Genomic DNA, 22,503 nt, shown 5'->3' on the forward strand with positions numbered 1-22,503 from the left:
AAAGCCTTACGCTCCTGACCGGCTCCCCACACAGCTGTGGCCCAGTGCTGGCCGCTGAGTGGATGCGCGATGCCTTTTCTTGAACTTAAGAGAAAAGGAAATAGCCTTCAGAGAGGTTGGGACACCTACTCTCAGCCACACAGCAAGTGGTGGGAGGGGATTTGAGCTCTGAACTTTGGGGCTGCGGAGGGCAGCTTTTGCCCTCGTCAGCTGGCTGGGAGGTGAGGGGTGGGCGGAGAGCAGCCTGGACCAGGGGGGCTGCTGTGAGGGGTCCAACGGGCAGGGCAGGGAGGAACCAGGGACGAACCTGCTGTCTGCGGGAGAAGCCGGCGGCTGGGAGAGTGGGCGTCCTTCTGTTCTGGCCCCAGCTGCCCCTGGGGCTCTAATGAGGTCTAACCAGCCCCACCCTGGGGTCGAAGCCCCTGACCCCCAACCCCGAGGTCTCGGCCTCAGCCAGGACAGCCTGGGTGCCTGGGGTCTGAGTCCCCCACTGTGTGACCTCCCTGCCCGGGCCCCCGCCCCCAACTGTCAGATGGGCACAGGGAACCGGCCCAACAGCGAGGCACGAGGGCTGGAGGCTGGCAGGCCGGGTGCCCGGATTCTAGGTCACAGCCTCCCCGGGGGCCGCCCCCACCGCCCAGCGCCCAGCTGGCCCAGCTGCTCCGAGGCCCCCTCCCTCCACGATGAGGCCTCTGATGAGGGAGCCGGGGGAGGCAGGGCCGGGCCAGATGGCGGGGCCGGGCAGGGGCCGAGGAGCAGCGGGGTCTGCTCCGCGCCTCGCGCCCCTGACAGATCCCGGCAGCAGAGCCCAGCTCCCCGGGGCCGGCTGGTTTCAGTCTTCGAGGTGGTCGGGCAGCGCGCAAGCCCACGTGGCCCGTGTCCGGCTGTGGTCCTGGCCTGTCCTGCTGCGGCTGCCGGCGTGTCCCCGACCCCAGACTGCCCGCGCCCGGCTGTGAGCTCACGGGCTCCTGGCCCACAGCTCCTGCCAGGACGACACACAGACTCCCAGCCCGGCTGAGCGACGGCTCAGACAGACACAGCCCGTGCTCGGCAGGACAGTCCCGGGGGACAGAGTCCTAACAAGGACACTGAGTTTGGAGGACGGGCCAGGAAGAGGCCCTGCTCCTTGGGGACGGGGCACAGGGGGCCTTCACGAGGACGACCGGGCCGGGTCCTGGGCCCAGAGGACCGGAGAGAGGCCCTCAGCGGCCGGGGCGGGACTGAGGCCAGGGGAGGCCGGGCCAGCCAGGAGAGGCCACGGGGCCGGCGGGGACCCAGGCTCCCTCTTGTTCTCTGTGAGGACATGGCTGTAACAGGACGTGACCCGGAGGCCCTGGTTTGGGGACCCTCCGGCTGGCGCGCATGGAGGCACTGAAGACACAGAGCAGAGGCAGAGACGATGCCACCGAGACACGCTCGCTGAGACGGCGTGCAGTCGCTCGGGGGCTCGGTGAAGGCTGCGGTCAGCTCAGATCCCATCCCCGGCCTGGACCAGGGCGGCCCTCGACAAACCCTGCCGGCCAAACCGAGTCCTTGGGACCCAGGTTTTGCTAGAAAACCGAGGCTGAAAGCAAGGTCCTGGGGCTCCAGAAGTTTGCGATTTTATTAACAAAAGAAAAACGTAACCTATACAAAAAGGGAAGTCCGTTCGTGCGGGTGAGCCGCCCGCTAGGCCTCCTGCTGCTGGACGAAGGGGTTGGGGATGGCCTCCATGCCGTCCTGCGGGCAGATGAGCACCACCGAGGTGCCCCTGCACACCACCAGGCCCAGCGGCCGCGTGTCCTCTGTGAGCTTGTACTGGTCGTCGGGGTCTGCGGGGAGAGCGCGGGTGTGAGGCGGCGCAGGCGCAGGGGCCTGGGGGACCGCGATCGGAGGGGACATGTGGCTGTGTGGACACACGGAGATGACCCACAGACCATGAGGCCCAGGGAGAGCCCCTGCCACAGCGAGAACACGGCCCGGGGGACAGCAGGGACGCTGAGCCTCAGAGCTCACTGGGGGCCTGGCACGCGAGCCAGCAGGGGCCCCGCAACACCTCATGGGATGAGCAGCTGGAACAAACGTCGATCCGGGCTCTCGGCTTCTGCAAAACTACGGAAGCCCCGTGGGGCTAACATTTGCCCGTGTCACGGGGCTGTTAACGGAAGGACTGTGGAAGTGACAGCCAGCTCGAGAGCTCTGCTGAGATCACAGAAACTAAAAGTCCGCGTGCTGTTCCCGCGTGACGCGGGGAGCACCAGGTGGCCCAGGGAAATCAGAGACCCAATGGATCGGAGCTGCTCCGCCCTCAGATCCTGAGGGAGGAACGACCCCCCTCCCCGCCCCGGAGCCGTGGGGACGGGCCCAGGGCTGCCACGCCTGGCTGCGCTGGATGAGCTGGGGGTGCGGCTCCCCTGCCCAGCGGGGCCCCCACAGGGGCAGGCGCTGCCGACAGAGTGGAGCCATAGCCCCAGGGCCACCCGGCCCCGTCCGAGGCTTCCCTGAGGGCCCTGTCCTTCCACAGACGGCAAAAATCATCCGCCCGAGGAGGCCGGGCCGGAACCCCAGCTCAGGGGCCACAGCGGACTCTGGTGGACCCACACGGGCGGGGGAAACTGCGGGTAAAGCGAGAGGCCCCATGGAGTGGCCGAGCCCATGCTTCCCCCACAGAGGTGCACCCCACCCGTCCTGGACACGCCAGTGTGGCCGCGTGAACCTCCGACCAGTGACTCCTGCCTCAACGACATCGGTGGTCCCAAGCGCCCCGTGAGGCTGAGCTGGAGAACCTGACGGCTGACGGGCAGCCTGACGCCGCGGGCGCTGTGGACGGTCAGGGACTCATGGGGCAGGGACCCGGGGCAGGAACGAGGGGAAGGGCCCTTTGTCAGCAGCAGGGGTGACACCCGGGGACCGCAAGGGACGAGGGGAGCTGAAGGAGCAGCAGAGCAGCTGGCGCCCTCCTGACCATGCCGGGTGCAGAACACACCGCGTCTCTGGAGTCCCCGAGCTGCCAGGTGAGTGAGCCGCGCCAGGACGTGGAGCTCAAACACGCCCGTCCTCGGTCTGTCCCTGAGGCGCCACGTGCGTCCCTCAGCCGGGGGATCGGAGCAGGAAGAAGGCCGGCTCACCTCTCACGTACTCGATGGTGCCATCCAGCACAAGGTTGAGCAGCGGGTCAAAGCCCTTCAGGATTCCGCTGGCTTGAAGAGGCACCGGGAAGAGAGGAGAAACGGGGGCGTGAGGTCCCGGTTGCGCTGGGGGGACTGTGAACCCTGCCCAGGTGGCAGCACTCGGGGACAGGGGCGCCCCTCCCACGAGGGGCCCACCCCTCGGCAAGACGCAGACGTGGGAGCAGCGTCTCCGGGGACGAGGGGAAGCGAGGGACTGGCTCCCAGGAGCGGAGCAGGCCCAGCCGACCCCAAACCGTCCCCACCAGATCACGGTGGGCACCGCTTTCTGCGAAGGGCCAGGCGGCCACCGTTTGGCACCGCTGTGTCCCTCTGTTAAGAACGGTCCCCCTGGCTGCCCCCACACTGTGACGGGGACAGCTGGCCCATGAACGGTCCCCCTGGCTGCCCCCACACTGTGACGGGGACAGCTGGCCCACAGAGCTGGGAATGTCCCCCGTCTGGCCTTTTACAGAAGTCTGCCAGCCCCTGGCTCTGTGTCCCTGTGTCCCTGCTCGTCCCTCCTGTAGAACGAAGACGGTGACGGCACCGGCCTGGCAGGGTTCCGGGCAGCGTCAGACGCAACACCGCACGGGGCCCTGGCACAGGGGGCCTGCACCTGCGGGTCAGCCCTCCTCCTCAAGGGACACGGGCACTGCAGTGGGCAGCTGGGAGTCCAGGCCAGAGCCACGTTCCCCGGCCCCAGTGAACACGGCTGTCACCCCATCCCCTTGACTGTGGGAATCTGATGGGGTGTCACTCTGTCATTAGGTTATGACAAAAACAGAAGACTTTGCAGCCGTAATTCAGGACCCCCATCAGTCAACCTTCAGTTAGTGTTAAGGAAGTCTACGCTGGGTGGGCCAGACCGGATCAGGTGAATCGTGAAAAGTATGAGCACTTTCCGAAAAGAGAGATTTGAAGAACAAGAGAGGTTTTCCTGCTGGCCTTAAAGGAGCCATGCTGCGGACAGCCATGTGGCAGGGGGGTCGGGGGCGGCCGCCAGGAGCCGAGTGTCCCTGGCCAACACGAGCCAGGAAACGGGGGCCCCAGTCCTACGACCACAAGGAACCAAATTCTGCCAACAACCAGCGGCTTGGAGGAGGTCTCTGTGCCTGATCCAGGCCCCAAGAGACGCTCCTTTATCACAACCTCGTAGGAGCCCTCGAGGCTGAGGCACGAGGCCTCCCAGCCCGCAGACACGGGGAGTCAAGAAGTTTGAGTGTTCAAGCTGCTGAATTGGTGATAACTGACCCCACAGCGTATAAAAGTAACACAAGCGCCCTGACCAGCAAGAGCCGCCTCTCACTCATCTGCCCCAGGGCCGGCACCGAGCCGCTGAGCAGACACCTGTTCAGACACAGAGTCTCACTTCTAACCGTCCCTACACCCGCAGGCACTGTGTCCTGACCACTCTGAGGCCAGCCGATCGTCTGCACCTCGGGGGAGAGGGGTCTGGACTACCGTCTCATGAGATGGAACCCATGGTCGAGGAGGGAGCTGAATAAATGAAATGCTGACGGGGGCGGGACTGCGCTAAACCTGTTACGTCCTTAACCCTTGCATGCCCACTGCCACTCGCTGAGACAGGCGGAGTTCACAGCCTCTCTGACAAATGAGGAAACTGAGGCTAAGAGCAGGTAGCAACCCACCCAAAGACTGACAGCCGGTGAGCGGAAGAAATGGGGCTCGGACCCAGGGGGCCCCCACCAAGCAGTGGCACCCCACGCCGTTCCTGCCCTCTGCCCGAGATCCCAGCGGGAGACTCGAGCTAAGTATCGTGTTAACGGGCATCAAGCGGAAAGCTGTGACGGGGGCTTCTAGCACAGGGCCTGCGGCGAGGGGGAGGCTCAGGGAAAGCCTCCTGGAGCAGGTGTCCTGAGCTGAGAGCAGGGAACCGACTGTGGGGTCAGCCGGGAACAAGCTGACCTGGTGAGAGCACTCCAGGCACAGAGGTAACAGGAGCTTCACAGCCCCGGGGCGGCGAGAGCTCCCCACCTTACTCAGAGGAAGAAAAGGTGGGTCCTTTACCCTGCGACAATGGGGAACCAGGCGACCCCACGTGTCTGTAACAAGTCCCTCTGGCCGGCAGGCGGAGACTGACCGCAGGGCCGTGGTTCTCAACTGGGGCAATGCGGCCTCCCAGGGGACACCAGGTGATGTCTGGGGACACCTGTGGTTGTCACACTGGGGAGCTCCAGGCATCGAGTGGGTGGGGGCCAGGGATGCTGTTCAACACCCCGCAGTGCCCAGGACGCCCCCCCCCCACACACGAGTGACCCGGCCCCACGCCCACAGAGCCCAGGACAGCCCCCCAGAGAGAATGACGCGGCCCCATGTCCACAGCGCCCAGCTTGGGGAACCCTGGGGTGGGGGTCTCGGCGAGGAGCTGGGGCAGCCGCCGGGGCGGGAACTAGACAGACAGGGCCGCAGGGGAGGCAAAGCCGTGGATCCCAGTCCCGGCTGCGCAACTGTGGCTCTGGGTTACGTCTGGACCCCTTTCCGTGCCTCAGTTTCCCCACCTGCGGAACGAACCTAACAGTTCCTACTTCCCAGCCTGCTTATTAGGCGGTCTATTAGGAGCCCTGCACTAGGCATCCGAGCAAAGCGCCCAAGAGGAGCCCGGCAGCAGGGGTCGCGATCGCCGCTCCTTACTTATCCTAAACCGTTAGGGGGGCGGGCGGCGGGTCTCACCTTCGCGGCCCCCCTGGAACTTCACCCGGATCGTCTTGTCGATGTACTTGGACAGGTCCAAGATACTCTCCTTCTTCTTCTTCTCTTTGTCCTGCGAGGAAAGCAGAGCGCGTGAGGCGGACAGCGCGCGGCCGGGCCCCGCGCCTCCCGCCCCAGCAGCCCCGCCGCGAGCTCACCGCCATCTTGCCGGGCCGCGCCGTTCTGCGCAGGCGCCGTCGCCGCGCCCTTTGACCTCGCCCCCGCGCGCAGGCGCGGCGCACACACGGCGCAGGCGCGGCGGGGCGCGGCGGGGCGTTGCTGGGAAACATCTGACGACGCCTGCGGCGGGGACCGGCCGACATGGCGGCGGCGGCGGCGCTGGCGCGGCTCGCGGCGGCCTTCCTGCTCCTCGCGGCCCAGGTGAGGGCTGCGCCGGCCCCGCCGGTCCCGCCGGCGGCAGCGCCCCGGCCCCTCGGCCCCCGGCCCCGCACAGGGCCCCGCCCGGCCCGGCCTGGGGTCAGCCTCGGCCTCCGCGCCCCCCGCGCGGGCGGCCGGCGGGCTCGCAGCCCGGCCGTGACCTTGCGGGCCCGTCCCCCCTCCCCGCCTCGGGATTCCCCGCGGCCGCAGCGTCACTCGCTTCCCCCGGGGCTGGAGTTGGGGGACCCCCTCCCGTCCCCCGGGTCCTGCTGGTCAGTCCCGGCGTCTCCATCTGACGCCGGGGACGCCGCCCCCCCCCCCCACTGGCTCTGTGGCCTCAGCCAGGGGGCGGCCCCTCCGTAAGCCTCAGTTTCCCCTTATTCACGATGCTAGCGCTCCCTCCACCACCACCGGGATTGCGGTAAGCTGCCCAGCGCGGCGCCCGGTGCCTGGTAGCGCCGGGGAGCGTCCAGGAGCCCAGCCCTGGAGTGGGGTCGAATCGGCGCCCCATCTTTTGCTCCTTGACCTTGGGCAGGGAAGTCTCCTGCTTTGGGCGTCCGTCGCTTGTCCCCAAGAGTACAGCGTGGACTCGGCGAGATGATGCATGGGGTGATGAGCGTGCCACGCGCTGCTACTTTGTCACTTGACTCGAGGTCTCCGGGGCCAGTGGGGGACTGCCCACGAGATGGCCGATGCACGTTGTCATGAGCACATCTTTGGTTTGCAAATCCTCCCTCTCTCCTGGGTTTGGAAGCTCAGGGAATGTTGTCCTAACAGCCCTACCAATGAGGCCATTAACCTTGACCCGGTTACCCCAGTTCACCGCCACCTCTGCCATAGCTCCTGTGGCCGCCTTTGTTCCCCACGTCCCCAGTCCGTTTTTGACACGGCAGGAGTGATCTCTCTCAAAGTGTGTCAGCTCTCGGTGCATCCAGGCGAGAGCCTTCCAGCAGCTTCCTGGAGCACTTGGGAGGCCTCTGTGGTCCTCCCTTCCCGGCTCTAGTTTGTTGAAGTTGCTCTGCTCTCTGGTCATCTCTGTTTGCCTGGAATTCCCTGGCCATCCTTCTGGTCTCAGCTTCCCTGTCCGTCCCCCCTGGAAGCTCTCTGGGACGCCCCCTCCCCAGCTGCTTCACTAGCCCCCGTGTCCTTTCCCTGCCCGTGTTCACTCATCTTCCTCACCCGTCTGAGCAATTTGACGGCATGGACTTTAAGTTCTCGAGACGTTTTGATCGAGGACAGAGCAAGCGACGGATGAAGGATCGTGGGAACACCACGGGGAGATTCACTCGATTTGCCTGCAAAGCTTTTCAGAAGCACTAGGGGCCGAGGGGTGTTCTGAAGGATGTGTAGGAGTTTGCCGGGTTGTGAAGGCAGAGGGAGAGTGTGGCAGGTGTTGGGAGTGGCCTGAGCTGGCCCAGAGGCGCGAGGGCTGGTGATTTATTTGGGGACGTTGAGGGGTCCACGGTGCTGGTGTGGAGGGCGGTATGGTGCTTACACCTTGGCCTGTGGCCTCCCTGGGCTGGGCAGGTCAGACCCAGCTGGTGGGAGGCTCACGGTGCCGGGCCGTTTGGACTTCATCCCGAGCAGGCTGAGGGTTCTGAACTTTGTCCTGCGCGCAGGGAGCCAAGGCACGTGTGGGAGAGAGTGAGGCAAGCAGTCGGGGCTGCTTTTCCCGGAACAGAGCCCTGGTCTACGCGCCCTGAGACAGGACGGCACCCTGGGTGGTGGTGGGAGGGGGTGGCTCTTCGTGGTGCCCGAGATAAGACCAGCTCGCCACTGGGCAGAATGCTGCTTGCTGACAGCCGTGAACTCACTTGCCAGCATTTTGTGACCCTGGGTGAAGGACTTGACCTCCCCAAAGAGACCCACTTCCTCCGGCGCGTACACAAAGGCCGAGGGGAGGCTGTTACTCGGCAGATCTGAACTCACGTCAGTGCGCGCCCTGCCCTCCTCTACCTGCCCCCTCCACGTGCCCCCCACCCCCGCACGTGTCCCTGCCCTCGGCGCCCCCCTTCCCATCTCCCCATCACTTTCCTCCACCTGCGCATCTGTTTCCAAGCTCCCTGGGGCCTTCCTTTTCCACCTTCTCCTCGAGCTCACCGAGTCTTCTTAGAAGGAAGACCGCTCCCGCCTGGACCCGTTAGCGCCTCTCACAGCCCCTGACGTGAGTGCTCTCGGTCATCCCGAAGCCTGGTTTGCCCACACGGTCCTCACTCAGCCTGCTCCATGACTGCCACATCGGAGGGCGGTGTGTCCTCGCAGTCCGTGCTATTCTGGTTCTCCGCGCTGGGCCAGCCCTTCTAGCCCGTGGGGCGCTCACAGCGTGGGGTCCCTTTGAAGAGGTGCCCCCAGTTCCTCTGACTCCGCTGGCGGGGAAACCGGATTCAAAGCGAAACCGGGCCCTCCCTGGCGTTTGATGTCAGCACAGATTTATTTCTGAACCGAGAGCCAGTTGTGCAGATCGCGGGGAGGGAAATCCCATAGTAGGCTTTTGTGCTTTAAATGACCTTTTTAAAAAGAAACAGTTTCTGTCAGTTTTCGTTTTATGCAGATGACGCTTCCCACCCCGTCGGATCCCACAGAATGGGGGTCAGCCTACATTTTCTGTGAAGGGCCACAGGGGAGTGTATTTGGCTTCACGGGCCACGTGGGCTCCGTGGCAAGTGCTCCGCTCTGCAGTTGTACTGAGAACAGCTGTGGGCCCTCCATCCGGGAACCGGGCAGCCAGGTTCCAATAAAACTTTATTTACAAACACAGAAGGGGGGCCGGATAAGGCCTGGGGGTTGAGGGACCATGCACTCTCCCCAGTGGCCCCGGGGTGAGTGGCCAGGGGGTCTGAGCGTAGGAGGACCCATTGGAAGGAAAGGAGGGGCGTGCAGCCAGACGCGGTCCTTAGAGCCAGCTTGAGGGGCGCCCTTGGGGGACAGCCTGGTGGGGAGGACCTGGAAGAGGGAGCTCCTAACAAGGTGACAGGTGAGGTGCATGGAGGTTGGCTGAGGTCAGGGCAGGTGGAGGGACAGTGAGATGCCAGTCGGCCTCAGGCAGCGCCCCTGCGTTCCTCCCTCGAGTGCTGGTGACAGTGGCCCCGTGTCCCTGCTTCCTTGAGCTGTAAGCCTGCTTCACTGAACACGCCCAGCAGCGTCAGCACCTCACTCACAACAACGCACCAAAGCGCCAGAGCTGACGTGCCCGTCGGAGCAGTGGTGGCCCGGACCTGCGCTGCCACCTCGTGTCGGCCTCCAGGCCCGGGTCGCGGCGCCCTGGGCTTCTCTCCACGCCACGACCGCCGGGTGCCCAGGGCCGTCAAGGACACGCTCCCGTGCGGGCTGGGGCCTCACTGTGCTTCTGGCCATCTGAGAGCCAATCTGTGCCCCAGGCCTGATGTTGGGGACCCCAGTCCATCAGGACCCTCGGCCAAATCAGAGCCCCCCACCCCGGCTCCAACTTGGCATGGCGCGTGTCCCGTGGTGCCAGCTGGCGTCTGCTCCGGTCGTGCGTCTATTGTCAGGCGGGCGGCTGTGGCCACCTGTTTGTGTCCATGGCAGGTCCTTGGGGGAGACCAAGGAGCGTGCCCTGCGTGTCTGCGTGAAGGTGTTTACAGCCCGAGGGGAGCATGTGCCCCAGGAGCCCAAGTGTGCGGAGCGCGAGTCGGGTCCAGAGAGGCCCCAGGAGCCCCAAGAAGCCCCGCGGTGGGGAGGGCCCAGGGCCCGTGGGTGTGACGTGTGGCACACTGGCCCCCTGGGTCCTAGCACAAGGCTTCTCTCCTGGGGACTGCCCCTCCCCCCCGGCCTGGCAGGCCCCCCAGGCCTCGGGAGCTACCAGACTCGGGGCAAGCGTGCTGGGCGCCCCGACGCTGTGAGACCTGCTCGTGGTGAAATCCTCCAGAGACACAGGGGCCGTCCTCGTAGGGGGCTCTCTGGGCCGCAGGCCGGAGCAGAGCCCGAGCATGTGTGAGGAAGAGGAGAGAGCGTCGCCTGCGCTCGATTCTGCCGGGAGGGGGGAGCGTCACCTGCGCTCGATTCAGCCGGGCAGCTGCAGGGTCCAGGCAGGCGCTGACAAGCAGGTGGCGGCGATGCTTTCGTGTGACGTTAACGGTCTTTCACGTAAAGAAGGCTGTTCTGGCGTGAAATGGAAAAGACGAGAGGCAGCCCCTTCTACCCCAGGCCCCCGGCCACCCCACTGCCCTTGAGGGAGGTGTCCCATGTCTCGGGGATTCTGCGGCCTGCTCCTCTGCCTGACTTTGAATTCAGATGCAGAGCAAGGGCCCTGATGGCCGGTGTGCCCCGGCCTGCCCCGTCCTGCGTGGTCAGCCCGCTGCCCACATCCTTGCTCCATGTCCAAGCTTGCTTGTCCTCCTGGTGCTCTCCGTGCAGCCGTCCGTGAGCAGCCTGCTGCCTGTAGGACGCAGAAGGAGGACCTTGCAGCCAGCCACCCGCTCCTGTTCCTCCTCCTGGGCAGAGTGGGCCGGGCAGCGGGGCTGCGTGGGCAGCCAGGCTCTGTGTGCTCGGGGTCTGGCGGGGCAGAGGAACCAGGGCAGCTGTCTGTGCCCTGCTGGTGTCCGCACGCCTCCTGTCCGTTGCAGACTCTACCCGCCGGGTACAGATGCACAGCCCCAGCCCACCCCAGAGTATCCCGGCCCCTTCCTGCCGTGCCTCTGGGTGGGGGCGGTTAGGGGACGCTGACCTGGGCAGGCCCACTGGCCTGTGCCCCGGCGGGGGCTGGTCGCGTGACCTGGGCTCGCCTGTCCTCCTGGAAAGTGAGGCACTGGCCCAAGGGGGCCAAGCTTTGCCCAGAGCCAGCTGGGTCACCTGTCAGTGGCAAATAGGCAGTTTTCCCAGGAGCTTCGGGTCAAGGACGATCCCTGAGCTTGCTGGGGTCCCAGAAGCTCCTCCCAGCCTCCTGCCTTGTCCCGTGGTCCCAGCCACGAGCCCCCGCCCGGGGCCTGGGGACGGGTCTGCTGACTCACCGTGTTCCCTCCCGGCCTCAGGACAGAGCCGTGGGGCTTTCGTTCTCCCCTGCCCCATCCATCCCTGGAGGGCCCCATGAGGTGGTGCCACCACTGCCATAGGAGCCACGGGACCAGGAGGGGACCTGACACAGCCGCGGTCAACACCGGGTCTCCCTAGGGAGGCCTGTCTGTGTCCTCGCTGTCCTCTCTCGCTTTCCCCGCCATAAGATGTGTACGGTCGTACCCTGGCTGTACTGTCGGAGGGAGGACGCCAGCCCCAGCCTGGTCGGGGACACAGGTGACCCCTCGGAGAGGCGTCCTCATTTGGCTGGGACTCTGTTCCTGCTGGATTGTCCTGCCCCAGCATGGGGCTCTGACCCTGCCTGTCCCCACAGGCAGCCTGTGAGTACGGCATGGTGCACGTGGTCTCCGAGGCCGGGGGCCCCAGGGGCAGAGATTACTGCATCCTCTACAACCCGCAGTGGGCCCACCTGCCACACGACCTCAGCAAGGCGGTGAGTACTGGTGGGGGCCCTCCGCTCGGGGCACCCTCCCAACTCAGGGCCTCTGTCTTGCTCGCCGCCATCCCTCCGCTCCTCTCCCCGGGTCCCCGAGGGCCCTCTGGGAGACTCATCTTGCAGAGCCGGCCGCAGGATGGAGAGGGACCTCAGCAGGGAAACCAGGGGGGCCGCTGGAGTCTGGGGCGTCCCCAGAGAAGCCCCACAGCCCCACCAGGCCTCGGTTTCTTTGGTCATAAATGAAAAATGTCTGGAGCCCTGTTGAGGGACAGCCCTGGTGGGACACTCGTCAGGACCCCGCATGCTGCACTGGGGCTGCTGGCAGAGCGGTCCTGAGGGGGTGACAGCAGAGGGCTGGCAGGCCAAGGGGTGGGACACCCAGCCCCCCCAGGTGCAGCCCGGCTGCTGCTCCCGGCACTGGCCTCCCTTGTCCACCCAGGGGGCCCTGGGGCTCAGGGGCTGAGAGTGGTTCTCACTGTGACGGGGAGGCCCCCGTCCACGCACCCCTGCTGACCCGTTGCCGTGGATGCTGGAGACGGGGTCAGGACACCAGGGAGGGTCCCCTGGGAGCTCTGAGCGCATGCCACCTGCAGCCCCTCTTGTCGGCCTCATGCTGGGGTGTGTATATGAGTGTGCGTGTGGGTATGTACATGCATGTGCATGAGTGTGCACCTGTGTATGTGGGTGTATGTGGACGTGTGTGTGTGCTCACATGTGTGTGTGTGCAACCCTGCTCGCCCCCGCCCTGCCGAGGAGGCTGAGCCTGGCGGGGTGCTGCCGGGAGGGTAGTGCCAGCCGACGGTCCCACAGAGAGAGGGGCTGAGGGGCTGCTCGTGGGCAGGCACCCCTGCCGACCTGGTCTGGGGCCCCATCCGCCCTGCGTCCGGTGCAGCTCACGGGAATGCCGCCTCCCTCAGTCTCTCCTGCAGCTGCGGGACTGGACGGCCTCTGTGCTCTGCTCCCCGGCCGACCTCCCCGCCAAGGGCTTCAGCAACCAGATCCCGCTGGTGGCACGGGGCAACTGCACCTTCTACGAGAAAGTGAGGCTGGCCCAGGGCAGCGGCGCGCGCGGGCTGCTGGTCGTCAGCAAGGAGGCGCTGGTACGGCCACGGGGCAACAGCCGTGGGCAGGGGCGAGGCGGGAGGTGCTGGAGCTGCCCTGACCTCCTCCTGCCCAGGAGGCCCGCGTCTGGGGTCACAGCGCTCAAGGGGGGGCGCAGGCGGGTGCAATAGAGGGAGGCGAGGAGCTGGCTTTGCTGACCGAGGCTGTGGACGCTGGCCCTTGGACCACGGTCTTGGAGGGAGCCCTGTCCCAGAGCAGTCCTGGGGCTGGGGAGACGAGCTCTGGGGGCCTTCTGAGGAGCAGGTGGCGTGGGCTCATGCCAGCCTGTCCCCTGGCCCTCCCAGGCCCCAATGGCCCTTGACAGGGCCTGACCCCAATGTTTGGACATGAAGGGAGAGCTTTTCCTCCCCCAGCAAGTGAGGCCGAGCCTGCGGGCCTGCCTGCCCCCAGTGTGTCCCTCTTCCCACCACCTGGCACCCGAGGACCCCCCAGCCCACCCACGTGGGGCTCTTTGCTCCGTCAGAGAGCGCTGGCTCTGCGGGCCTGCTGTCAGGAGGGGCTGGTGGCAGCCGTGTCCTGGGGGGGCTCGGGGAGCCATCCATTCTCCTTCCCCCGTGTCCCCTCCTCGGGCCCCAGGTCCCCCCAGGAGGCAACAAGACGCAGTATGACGAGATTGGCATTCCCGTGGCCCTGCTCAGCTACAAAGACATGCTGGACATTTTCAAGGTAGGGTCTCCTGCCCGTTCCGGGCTGTGGCCACCTGGGCCTGCTAGATGGGGTGGGGCCCGGGGGCGAGGCCTCCCTGCCCGGGCTGGCCCGTGGGTGCTCAGGGCCTGGTGGGAGAGGGCCCCCAGCACTGGATGCCAGCATTGGAGCCCACAGCCCCAGCCCTGCCCCAGGCAGCCAAGGGGAGCCACCCTGGGCCTGGTGTCCTCTGTCCTGCAGCAGCCGGACCCTGGCTTCCCGGCTGGGCTGACCCGGCCGCTCGCATGCGCCTGGCTTGGGTGCTCGCAGACACGCAGGCTGGCCCCGTCTGACCAGAGGCCTGTGTCCAGCTTTTCCTCGGGGAGCTGGGTGTGGAGCAGGCGAGCTTCGTCACACGGGGGAAATGGGCACGTTCAGTCTTGGCGGAAGCTGCTGGCAGCTGGAGTAAACGTTCCCAGCCGGCCGCAGGCTCCACGCCTCTCCCCAAGGATGCGCGTCGGCCTCCGGGGGACGTCCGCCCTCGTCTGCGTGCGCGCACACACACACACACACAGATACACACGCACACACACACACGCACACACGTGTCTAGCTCTAGGCCCTCTGTCCCCACAGGCGTGGGCCCCTCGCCTGCCCTCGAAGCTCGCTCCGTCAGAGCCAATGTCTCGGGTCGGGTGTGGCGGGTGAAGCGGGGTGGGGGGCAGGGGCCCCAGGGACCGGCTCTCCCGGCACCCTGCTGCATGAGTGGGCCGGCCTTGGCTCTCTGCGGGGGGCGAGGGGCAGGGGATGGCGGCCCCAGCCTTGAGCTCCATGTCTCCTCCGAGGCAGACGTTCGGCCGCGTGGTGCGGGCGGCGCTGTACGCCCCCAAGGAGCCCATGCTGGATTACAACATGGTCATCATCTTCATCATGGCCGTCGGCACCGTCGCCCTCGGCGGCTACTGGGCCGGGAGCCGGGACGTCAAAAGGTGAGTGCCCACCAGGTTGCGTGCACGCGCATGGGGCAGACGGGCGCCCTAACTTGGATGTGGCCCTAACACCGAGACGTGAGGACATGACAGTCCGCCCGGAGGAGGGTGTCCCCACGCCGGTTGGCGGGCGGCCGACGGAGCAGCCGATGTGCTGTCACGTCCTGGCCAGTGGCCCCTCGGCCTGTGTCTCTCCAGGAGGTACATGAAGCACAAGCGGGACGACGGGCTGGAGAAGCAGGAGGACGAGGCGGTGGACGTGACGCCTGTCATGATCTGCGTCTTCGTGGTCATGTGCTGCTCCATGCTCGTGCTGCTCTACTATTTTTATGACAAGCTCGGTGCGTCCTGGCCGCCCACGGAGTCCCCGCGAGGGCCAGTCTGGGGGGCGAGTAGGGGCTGCCGTGGCCGGCGCCCAGGCCGGGGCTTGGGCCTGGAGCCGTCCCCTCCCTGTGCTTGGCGTGAGTCACCCCACCCAGGGGAATGACCATGGGGAGCCCTCCTCGGGGGCGGAGACCGTGGCGGCCCCCTCACCGCCCGTCCCCCACAGTCTATGTCATCATCGGGATTTTCTGCCTGGCCTCCTCCACCGGCCTCTACAGCTGCCTGGCGCCGCTGGTCCAGAGGCTGCCCTTCTGCCAGTGCAGGTGAGCCCCGGGCGGCCCCTCGCCGTGGCCCCGTCTCCTCACCCGTCCGCTTCTGTCTCCTGTGTCCTGGCTCCTGAGGTCCCAGCTCTGCTTCCGTGGTGCCGAGCACCCCTGCACTCTCCTGGCCCCCGCCATCTGGCACAGCGAGGGCATGCAGCAGGCGCTCACTCAGTGTTGGCTGGCGCCCAAGGCCTCAGAGCGGGGGGCAGTGCGGGAGCGGGCGCTGGTTCTCAGGCCTCTCTCCCCACGTCCCGTTCCTGGTCGGGGCCAGTGGGGATGCAGGGGCTGAAGTGGGTGCTGGGGACACATGTGGGTCCCAGGCGGGGGTGGCAGGGCGGGGCCATGTGGTTAGATGCGCTGACGGTCCAGGCCCAGAAGGTTCCGTGTTGCCGGGCTGGCCTGGTTCTTACAGGGCAGAGGGTCATGTGCTGAAGGGTTTTGACCAGGTGACACATGTTCAGAAAGCTCAGCTCTGGGCGGGAGGCCTCGTGGGGTGCCCTCGAGGGTGAGGGGGCAGGCAGAAAGGACACAGCGCTGGGCCAAAGCCTCCCGGCGGCTTCCAGGGGCAGGACTGGCTTGGCGACTGGCCAGAGTCCACTGGCCCCTGAGTGCCTGCCCCGTGCAGCGCGGCTCTGCCTTTGGGGGCCTCCCTTCTATAAATGCAGGAAGAGGTGAGGGGATGGTGAGCGGCAGGGTGGGGGGCAGCCCCGCAGAGCAGAGCCCCAGGGGGCCGAGGGCTGTGAGGTCAGAGGTCATGGGGGTGGCGAGGGCCTGCTGACGGCCGCCCCACCCGCAGGGTCCCCGACAACAGCCTGCCCTACCTCCACAAGCGCCCCCAGGTGCGCCTGCTGCTCCTGGCGCTGCTCTGCCTGGCCGCCAGCGTGGTGTGGGGAGTCTTCCGGAATGAGGACCAGTGAGTGCACCCGGGCCCCGGCAGGCGGGCGGGCTGTCCTCAGATGCTCCCAGCGCTGGAGCCGCGACTTCCCGAGGCCCGAGGCCGTTCGGGGGCACCTGGAGCTGGTCCAGCTCCCGGTCATGAAAAGCCTCTTCAGTTCTTTGGCCGCCGTGGCCGCAGGCGTCCAGGTGCTGCCCGGGCTCAGCTGGCGGCCGCCGAGCATGGCCACCCTGCCTGCCGCCCGCGTCAGGTTTCACTCGGTCTGTCCGGCTGCCACGCGAGCTGCGATTGGAATCTGGATACGAGATGCCACGCAGCCTCCCAGCCCGGCGCCCTGGGCGCGGCCTCCAGGCCGGCTTCGTGGGCCCAGGCGGGGGCCTGGCGCCGCTGGTCCCCGCTGCTCCCGTCGGGGCGCCTGCCCTCCCGGCCGCGGGGTGTGCTCAGTGGCACCCCGCCTGGACGGCGCTGCTCTGAGCGCTCACTTCCCCGCGGCGCGGCTGCGCTGGGCCAAGGACAGAGCGGGGCTGTTCCCGCCTGCTGCCGCCGTATCGCTGACACCATCTGGCGCTCCCGGAGCCTCTCCCGAGGCAGTTAACGCTCTCGGCTGCACCGCCGCCTGGAGCCACAACAGATTTAACTGGCAGAAGGGAAACGGGGAAATATTTTCAGTTCTCTGTACACAAAGAGAAGGCGACGCGTGAGAGTCAGATCCAAGCCAGCAGGCCCGCTCCGTCCTCGCAACTGGCACAGGCGCCGTTCCTGCCGCGTCTGGGCGCCCACCCGGCCGCCCGTGGGCCTTCCCATTGCTCCTCGCAACACTGCCGGCCGGGAGACCCTCCATCCCGTGTCGGGCGAGGGATGAGCAATAGGGGCGGCAGAGCCCGTCCAGGCCGTGGGAGGCGGTGGGAACCGAGGACGGAGCCAGGGGCGGGGGCAGCGGGGCCTGTCACTGCATGAGCCCCGAGGCCAAGGGCAGGAGGGCCCAGGGCAGGGGTCTCGTTTCCCAGCCGCCCTTCTGTCGAGCCAGGTGTCTCTTAGAGTCTCGACTGGGGCTCTAAGAGTGAGCAAGTGTGATTTGCAAATTCAGAAACTCGGCCCTGCGCTGGCACACCTGCCTCGCGGGCTCAGCGTGGACATCTGTGGGGAGGCGGTCTGCGCCTCCACTTCCTCCTCTGCCCTGTGTTCCCACGGGACCGTCCTCAGGGCCTGCCCCCGGCTGCCCCGGCCCCAGTGTCCCATGGGCCGAGAGGTTGTGTGTGGAACCGGGCTGGGCATGGGTTTAATTTTTCCAAATCATTTGAGAAATATTTTTGGAAGTTTGAATCCAGCAGATGCGCGATCCTCCCCCCCGACGCCCCGGGCCTTGCGTCGTCCGGTGACCTGCGTGTGACAGCTGCCACGGCAGAGGGACAGGGACCCCAGCGTGTGTCTGCTTCTCTCTGGCCTTGAGGCCTCGGGGTGGAGGGGTCAGTTCGGCCCTGCTCCCACGTCCGCTCTCCCCGCCCGTCCTGACGCCACGAGGACCCCCTGCAGGCCTCGGGGTTGCATGGCTCAGGCTGGCGCAAGACGGCCCTGACCGCGTGGGGGCTGCGGCGGCCGAGGAGGGAGGGAGGCGACGGGTTGTGGCTCCTGGAGCCCCTGCCTGGCGGTGACCTGCTCTGCCTTGCAGGTGGGCCTGGATCCTTCAGGACGCGCTGGGCATTGCCTTCTGCCTCTACACGTTGAAAACCATCCGCCTCCCCACGTTCAAGGTGAGGCCAGGGGCAGGCAGTGCTGGTCAAGGGAGCCTGCAGATGTGGGTGCTGGGTGCGGCGGCCTGTGTCCCAAGGGCCCTTTAGTGTCAGCCAGTCCTCGAGCGGCTCCAGGCCTGACTGACCCCGGCTCTGCCCGGCCTTCCCACTCCGAGCGTGGCCCTCTGCGGGCGGCATGGTCTTTGCCAGCCTGCCCTTCCGCCACCTCCCTGGTGATGAGGCTGAAGGGTCAGCTGCAGTGTGGCTGCTGCACTGGCGACCACTTGGCCAGGCCCCTCGCTAGAGCCCGGGTGCTGCAGGGTGGTCTCTGGCCTGGGGACAGCGCGGCACTGGGACTGAGTTCTTCCTGGAGGAGGGGACAGAAGGAGGAAGACCGGAGGAAGCTGGGGGGAGGGGGCGCGCAGACACACGCGGCTGGGACCCGAGTGTGCCGTCAAGGTCCTCGGTCAGGGGACCCCCATAGGAGTCACTTGGAAATACACGGGGAAGCGGGAGGGGCTCGTCCCCCGCGCGGCCGCAGCCGGACCGGTCACTCCTCTGAGACCTGGGAAGGCTGACCTCTGCTCTCCCGAGCCGCGGCTGTGCTGGCCTGGCTCCCGGGCGCCTTCCCGGCCTCTTGCCCGAGGGGCGGGCTGGCTGTGCTGGCTCTCCCGTGCATGTCTGTCTGTCCGTCCCGTGTGTGCCTGGTGGGGTCGGGGCTGGGGGCGGGGCCGGGCGGGCGGGTGGCCCTCAGCGCGTCCTCCCGCAGGCCTGCACGCTGCTGCTGCTCGTGCTGTTCGTCTATGACGTCTTCTTCGTGTTCATCACGCCCTTCCTGACCAAGGTGGGGTCCCCGCGGCCCCGCAACCCCTGCCCCCAGCCCTGTGCCCCGCGCCCCCTTTGCCCGTGTCCCTGCCCTGTGCACCCCGACCCCTGCGCCCCGCCCCCTCTGACGCAGCCCCTGTCGCCAGAGCGGGAACAGCATCATGGTGGAGGTGGCCACCGGGCCCTCGGACTCGGCCACCCACGAGAAGGTACGCGGTGGCCGGGGCCGCGGTGCTGCCCGGGGGAGTGGGGCTGGCAGGTCCTGGACGTGCCTCCTCGCTCTCCGCAGCTCCCCATGGTCCTGAAGGTGCCCAGACTGAACGCCTCCCCGCTGGCCCTGTGTGACCGGCCCTTCTCTCTCCTGGGCTTCGGGGACATCCTGGTCCCAGGTACCGTGCCGGGGGCGGCCCAGGTGTCCCTGGCAGCGTCGGGCCAGAGAGGCAGTGGGTAGGGAGGGACGGTGGGTGGTGTATGGTCAGGGTGGGCCCCGGGGACAGCGCTGCCCAGGGCGGAGTGTGGCCTCACCCGCCGACTGCCCCAGGGTCCACCCACAGTGGGACCCCCCGGCCCTCTGCCCCACCAGGCGGCCTCCGAGCTGTGGGTTTGTGCGTGTCCACTGCCCTGGTTGCCCCCCTCGAGTCTTGGGGGCATCGTCCCGGTGGGCAGGGGGCCCCTCCGGGAAGCAGTGACAGCCGCTGGACGGGATGGCGCCCAGCACTCGTCCCCCCCACGGGCGCACCCGGTCCCCAGCAGGCGCTCTGGCCACGTTCTCTGTCCCCAGGGCTGCTCGTGGCCTACTGCCACAGGTTCGACATCCAGGTGCAGTCCTCCAGGGTCTACTTCGTGGCCTGCACCATCGGTGAGTCTGCGCGCCCTCGCGCCCAGGGCCCTGGGTCCCCGTCCCCTTCCTCCACAGGCTCACGGGGCCCTTGCCCCGTCCTGTCTCCTGGCTGACTCCTGCCTTGCACGCCTCGTGCCCGGGGGTAGCGTGTGTCCGGAAGACGCTGGAAGGGCCCATGCTCGTCCGGAAGCTCCGGCTCCCGCTGGCCGGCCCCCGTGTGCCGCGTTGGTGGCGCTTTCTGCCCGTGTCGTTCCCAGAGCTGTGCCGTGTCTGTCCCCGCCCCCAGCATCCCTGCGGAGGCGGGTGGGGGGCCTGGGGTCCAGGCCGCGGTAACGTGCTGCCATCTCCGTCCTTCCAGCCTACGGCGTCGGCCTCCTGGTGACGTTCATGGCGCTGGCGCTCATGCAGCGCGGCCAGCCTGCCCTCCTCTACCTGGTGCCCTGCACGCTCGTCACCAGCGGCGCGCTGGCCCTCTGGCGCCGGGAGCTGGGCATGTTCTGGACGGGCAGCGGCTTTGCGGTGAATACCAGTTTGCTATGACTGTCTGCGAGAAATAATAACCTAATAAGCCCTAACTAGAGTTAAAGTTGAGTAAGAGCTCCTAGTTTTACCACTAAACCCCGCAGCCCCTGTCCCGCGGTCAGTGTTTCCGGGTTGCCAGAAGGTTTTGCTCTGGGAGCCGTGCTTGTGTAGCTCTGGCGGCTCTGAGCCGTCCCCGTGGAGGGGACAAGCTTGTGGCTGTCGCGCCAGGCATGACTTGAGGATGGTGCTCGTAGCCCCTCTTCCTGAAGGTGCTGATCCCCGGGGACAGTGACGCCCCATTCCATTAGACACCCACTTCCGCCATTGAGAATGCAGTGCCAGGCGTGGGGGGCCACCCAGCCCTCCTGCCGGGGTGAGAGCTGTCCCGGCTCACGCTGGACCAGCTGTGTGAACGGTGACAGCTGGGAGAGCTCGCTGCGGGGACCGGGCAGCCGTGGCGTCCCCAGTGGGGCACCGGGGAGGGGCTCCCGGTCGTGGGGTTTGCTGCTACAGTTTGAGGCAGGAGGGCAGTGGGACACAGGACCTCTGAACGTAACATCCAGTGTCCCTGACTCTGGGGACACTGCTCTCTCCAGTATCTGCAGAAAGGGCGCCTTCTCGTGAGTCACCGTAGCCCCCAGGGCTCAGAGCCGGTCCCATCAGGATGGGGGACTCGAAGCCACTCTGGCGTCCTTGTAAACTGCCCGCGTGAACGCAGGCTTCCCCGCATGTGACACGCCCCTGCTTGGCAGGGGCCCTGGACTGGGGCTGTGGTGTTCCCATGTCCTGTTCTTGAGAACGTGTGGGAACGGTGGGAGGGAGCCGGGCTCCGGGGCTCAGCCGGTTAACTACCCTGGTGGTGGGCCTTTGGCGCTCGCCGACCGCCAAGCCGAGCTCTCTCCCAGACCCTCGGGGAAGGCCTCCTGGGTTCAGTGCCCGCCGTCCTCAAAGGGTCTGAGTCTCCGAGGGCCTTGGCTCTGCCACAGAGCGAATGGGTTAGTTCTGGAAGGTTCAGGAGGGAGGAAGATGCCCAGAGATGTCAGAGGCAGGGTTTCTGCCTTGGGCCTCCCTCCTGTGGCCTATCCCCCAGGAAGGGGCTCCTGTTGGCCTGGGGCCTGACCCTTTGGGGACAGCGGCCCATCTGCCAGCCCCCCGCCCCGCAGCTGCTAGCCGGCCTTGTCCTGCCCCTCACCATTGGCCTTTCTCCTCTTGCAGAAGGACCTACCTCAGCCTCCATGGGCGCCAGCCCCGGCCGCCAGCCCGCAGCCTCCAAAAGCCTCGGCCGCCCTCTCCCAGCCGCCTCCAGGGGAAGATGCGCCCGAGTGCCCTGTGCCCGCAGAGCAGCCCCCCGAGCCGTCCACGCCTGAGGAGATGCGGCCCGGATCCTCCGAACCCACAGCTTGACAGGTGCTGCGGCCCAGGAGAGGTGGCCTGGACCCGGCCCTCGCTGCCTTCCCCGTGCCGAGGGGTCCCCGAGACCGGGCGCCCGCCCCGCCCCCAACTTGGTGCTCTGGTCTGGCCGATGCTCGATGCTCACGTCAGGGTGGGGGCCTCTCGGCTCCTGCTCCCGCTCCCCCTCCCCACCCAGCCCGCCACACTCCACCCCCTCCAGTCCTGCTCCAAGCTCCGTGCCTGCTGCCAGGCCCTCTGGCCGGCTGAGGCCCCGCTGGGTGGCCCCCCAGCCCCGTAGTCGTCCCGTCAGTTTCCCTCTGGTGGTGGCTCGGCAAGGGCAGGCCGTCCCCCCGCCCTGCGGCTGCAGACCCGCCCCATCTGGTGCTCCCTGTGCGCCCCTCTCTCTGGGCTCCCTCCGATGCCACAGCCTGTCCTGGGCAGGAGCGCTCAGGCCGGGTCCCCAGGGAGGCCGAGTGCCCAGCAGAGGCCCTTTCTGCAGGCCGGCTGGGCCAGAGGCTGAGAATGCCACCGCCCCGAGCCTCAGACTCTGGCTGGCATGGGTTCCGGACGCCCGTCTGGTTGGTGGGGCCGTGAGGAGGGGCTGCCACCGAGGGCTTCGAACGGGCCATCAGCGGCCACCTGCTCCCGGCAGGCCACGCCCTCCCCCCCAATCAGCCCCACGCTGGACTCCGCCACATTTTAATAAACGGCCACGACTTTTTGAAATTCCGATAGTGTCGCCTCTTGGGGTGCGAGTCTCGCAGACTGACCTTTGTGGGGCCCAGGTGGGCTCCAGGCCAGGTGGACGGCCCTTGGGGTCCGCATGGAGGCCCCCCGGCAGTCCTGAGGTTGGCTCTGTCTGTCACGTCGGCCCCTCCTTCCCTTCCCGCTCAGAGGGCATCGCCCACGCCCGGCACCGGTGTCTGCACGTTCTCCACCCCCACCCCGTCCCCTGCACGCCGCTCACCAGCCTCCAGCCACGACACAGGCCAGACAAGCGCACTTTTCATTTAAACCACCGACGAGCTTCTGGGACGCGGGAGAACATTCTGGAACTGGCATTTTGTCATCTACCTCACCCACAGGGTTCTCTGAACCTCACGACACAGATGCCACCATCAAACTGGCCGCGGTCTGGTGGCCTGCACGCCCCAGCCTGGCACCAGGGTCCAGTGACCTGGGGCTGCTGACCTCCAGGGCCACCCGTGGCTCC

The 22,503-nt window shown here is 67.1% G+C and overlaps 2 protein-coding genes across 4 annotated transcripts; one reads left to right on the forward strand and one right to left on the reverse strand.

The window, feature by feature from the left end:
- Positions 1-1,585: 1,585 nt before the first annotated feature.
- Positions 1,586-6,218, reverse strand: LSM7 (LSM7 homolog, U6 small nuclear RNA and mRNA degradation associated). Its single transcript, XM_023644371.2, has 4 exons — positions 6,017-6,218; positions 5,841-5,931; positions 3,108-3,179; positions 1,586-1,811 (listed from the first exon to the last, which is right to left on the reverse strand). The coding sequence occupies exons 1-4, from the start codon at positions 6,179-6,181 to the stop codon at positions 1,669-1,671; spliced, it is 471 nt and encodes a 156-aa protein (XP_023500139.1). The 5' UTR covers positions 6,182-6,218; the 3' UTR covers positions 1,586-1,668.
- SPPL2B (signal peptide peptidase like 2B) lies at positions 6,039-22,016 on the forward strand. 3 transcript variants are annotated; one of them, XM_023644366.2, is made up of 15 exons: positions 6,039-6,239; positions 11,581-11,700; positions 12,621-12,803; positions 13,402-13,491; positions 14,299-14,438; positions 14,637-14,779; positions 14,989-15,085; positions 15,882-15,998; positions 17,650-17,731; positions 18,480-18,554; positions 18,682-18,744; positions 18,825-18,924; positions 19,317-19,394; positions 19,735-19,895; positions 21,114-22,016. In XM_023644366.2, the coding sequence occupies exons 1-15, from the start codon at positions 6,180-6,182 to the stop codon at positions 21,300-21,302; spliced, it is 1,698 nt and encodes a 565-aa protein (XP_023500134.1). In that variant the 5' UTR covers positions 6,039-6,179; the 3' UTR covers positions 21,303-22,016. The 3 variants fall into 3 exon arrangements, with proteins under 3 accessions (XP_023500134.1, XP_023500135.1, XP_023500138.1); XM_023644367.2 differs by having other exon boundaries at positions 6,070-6,239; positions 19,735-19,962; XM_023644370.2 differs by having other exon boundaries at positions 6,099-6,239; positions 14,295-14,438.
- The last annotated feature ends 487 nt before the right edge of the window (positions 22,017-22,503 follow it).

Source organism: Equus caballus, chromosome 7, assembly GCF_041296265.1.
Source record: "Equus caballus isolate H_3958 breed thoroughbred chromosome 7, TB-T2T, whole genome shotgun sequence".
In the NCBI taxonomy this organism is placed as follows: domain Eukaryota; kingdom Metazoa; phylum Chordata; class Mammalia; order Perissodactyla; family Equidae; genus Equus; species Equus caballus.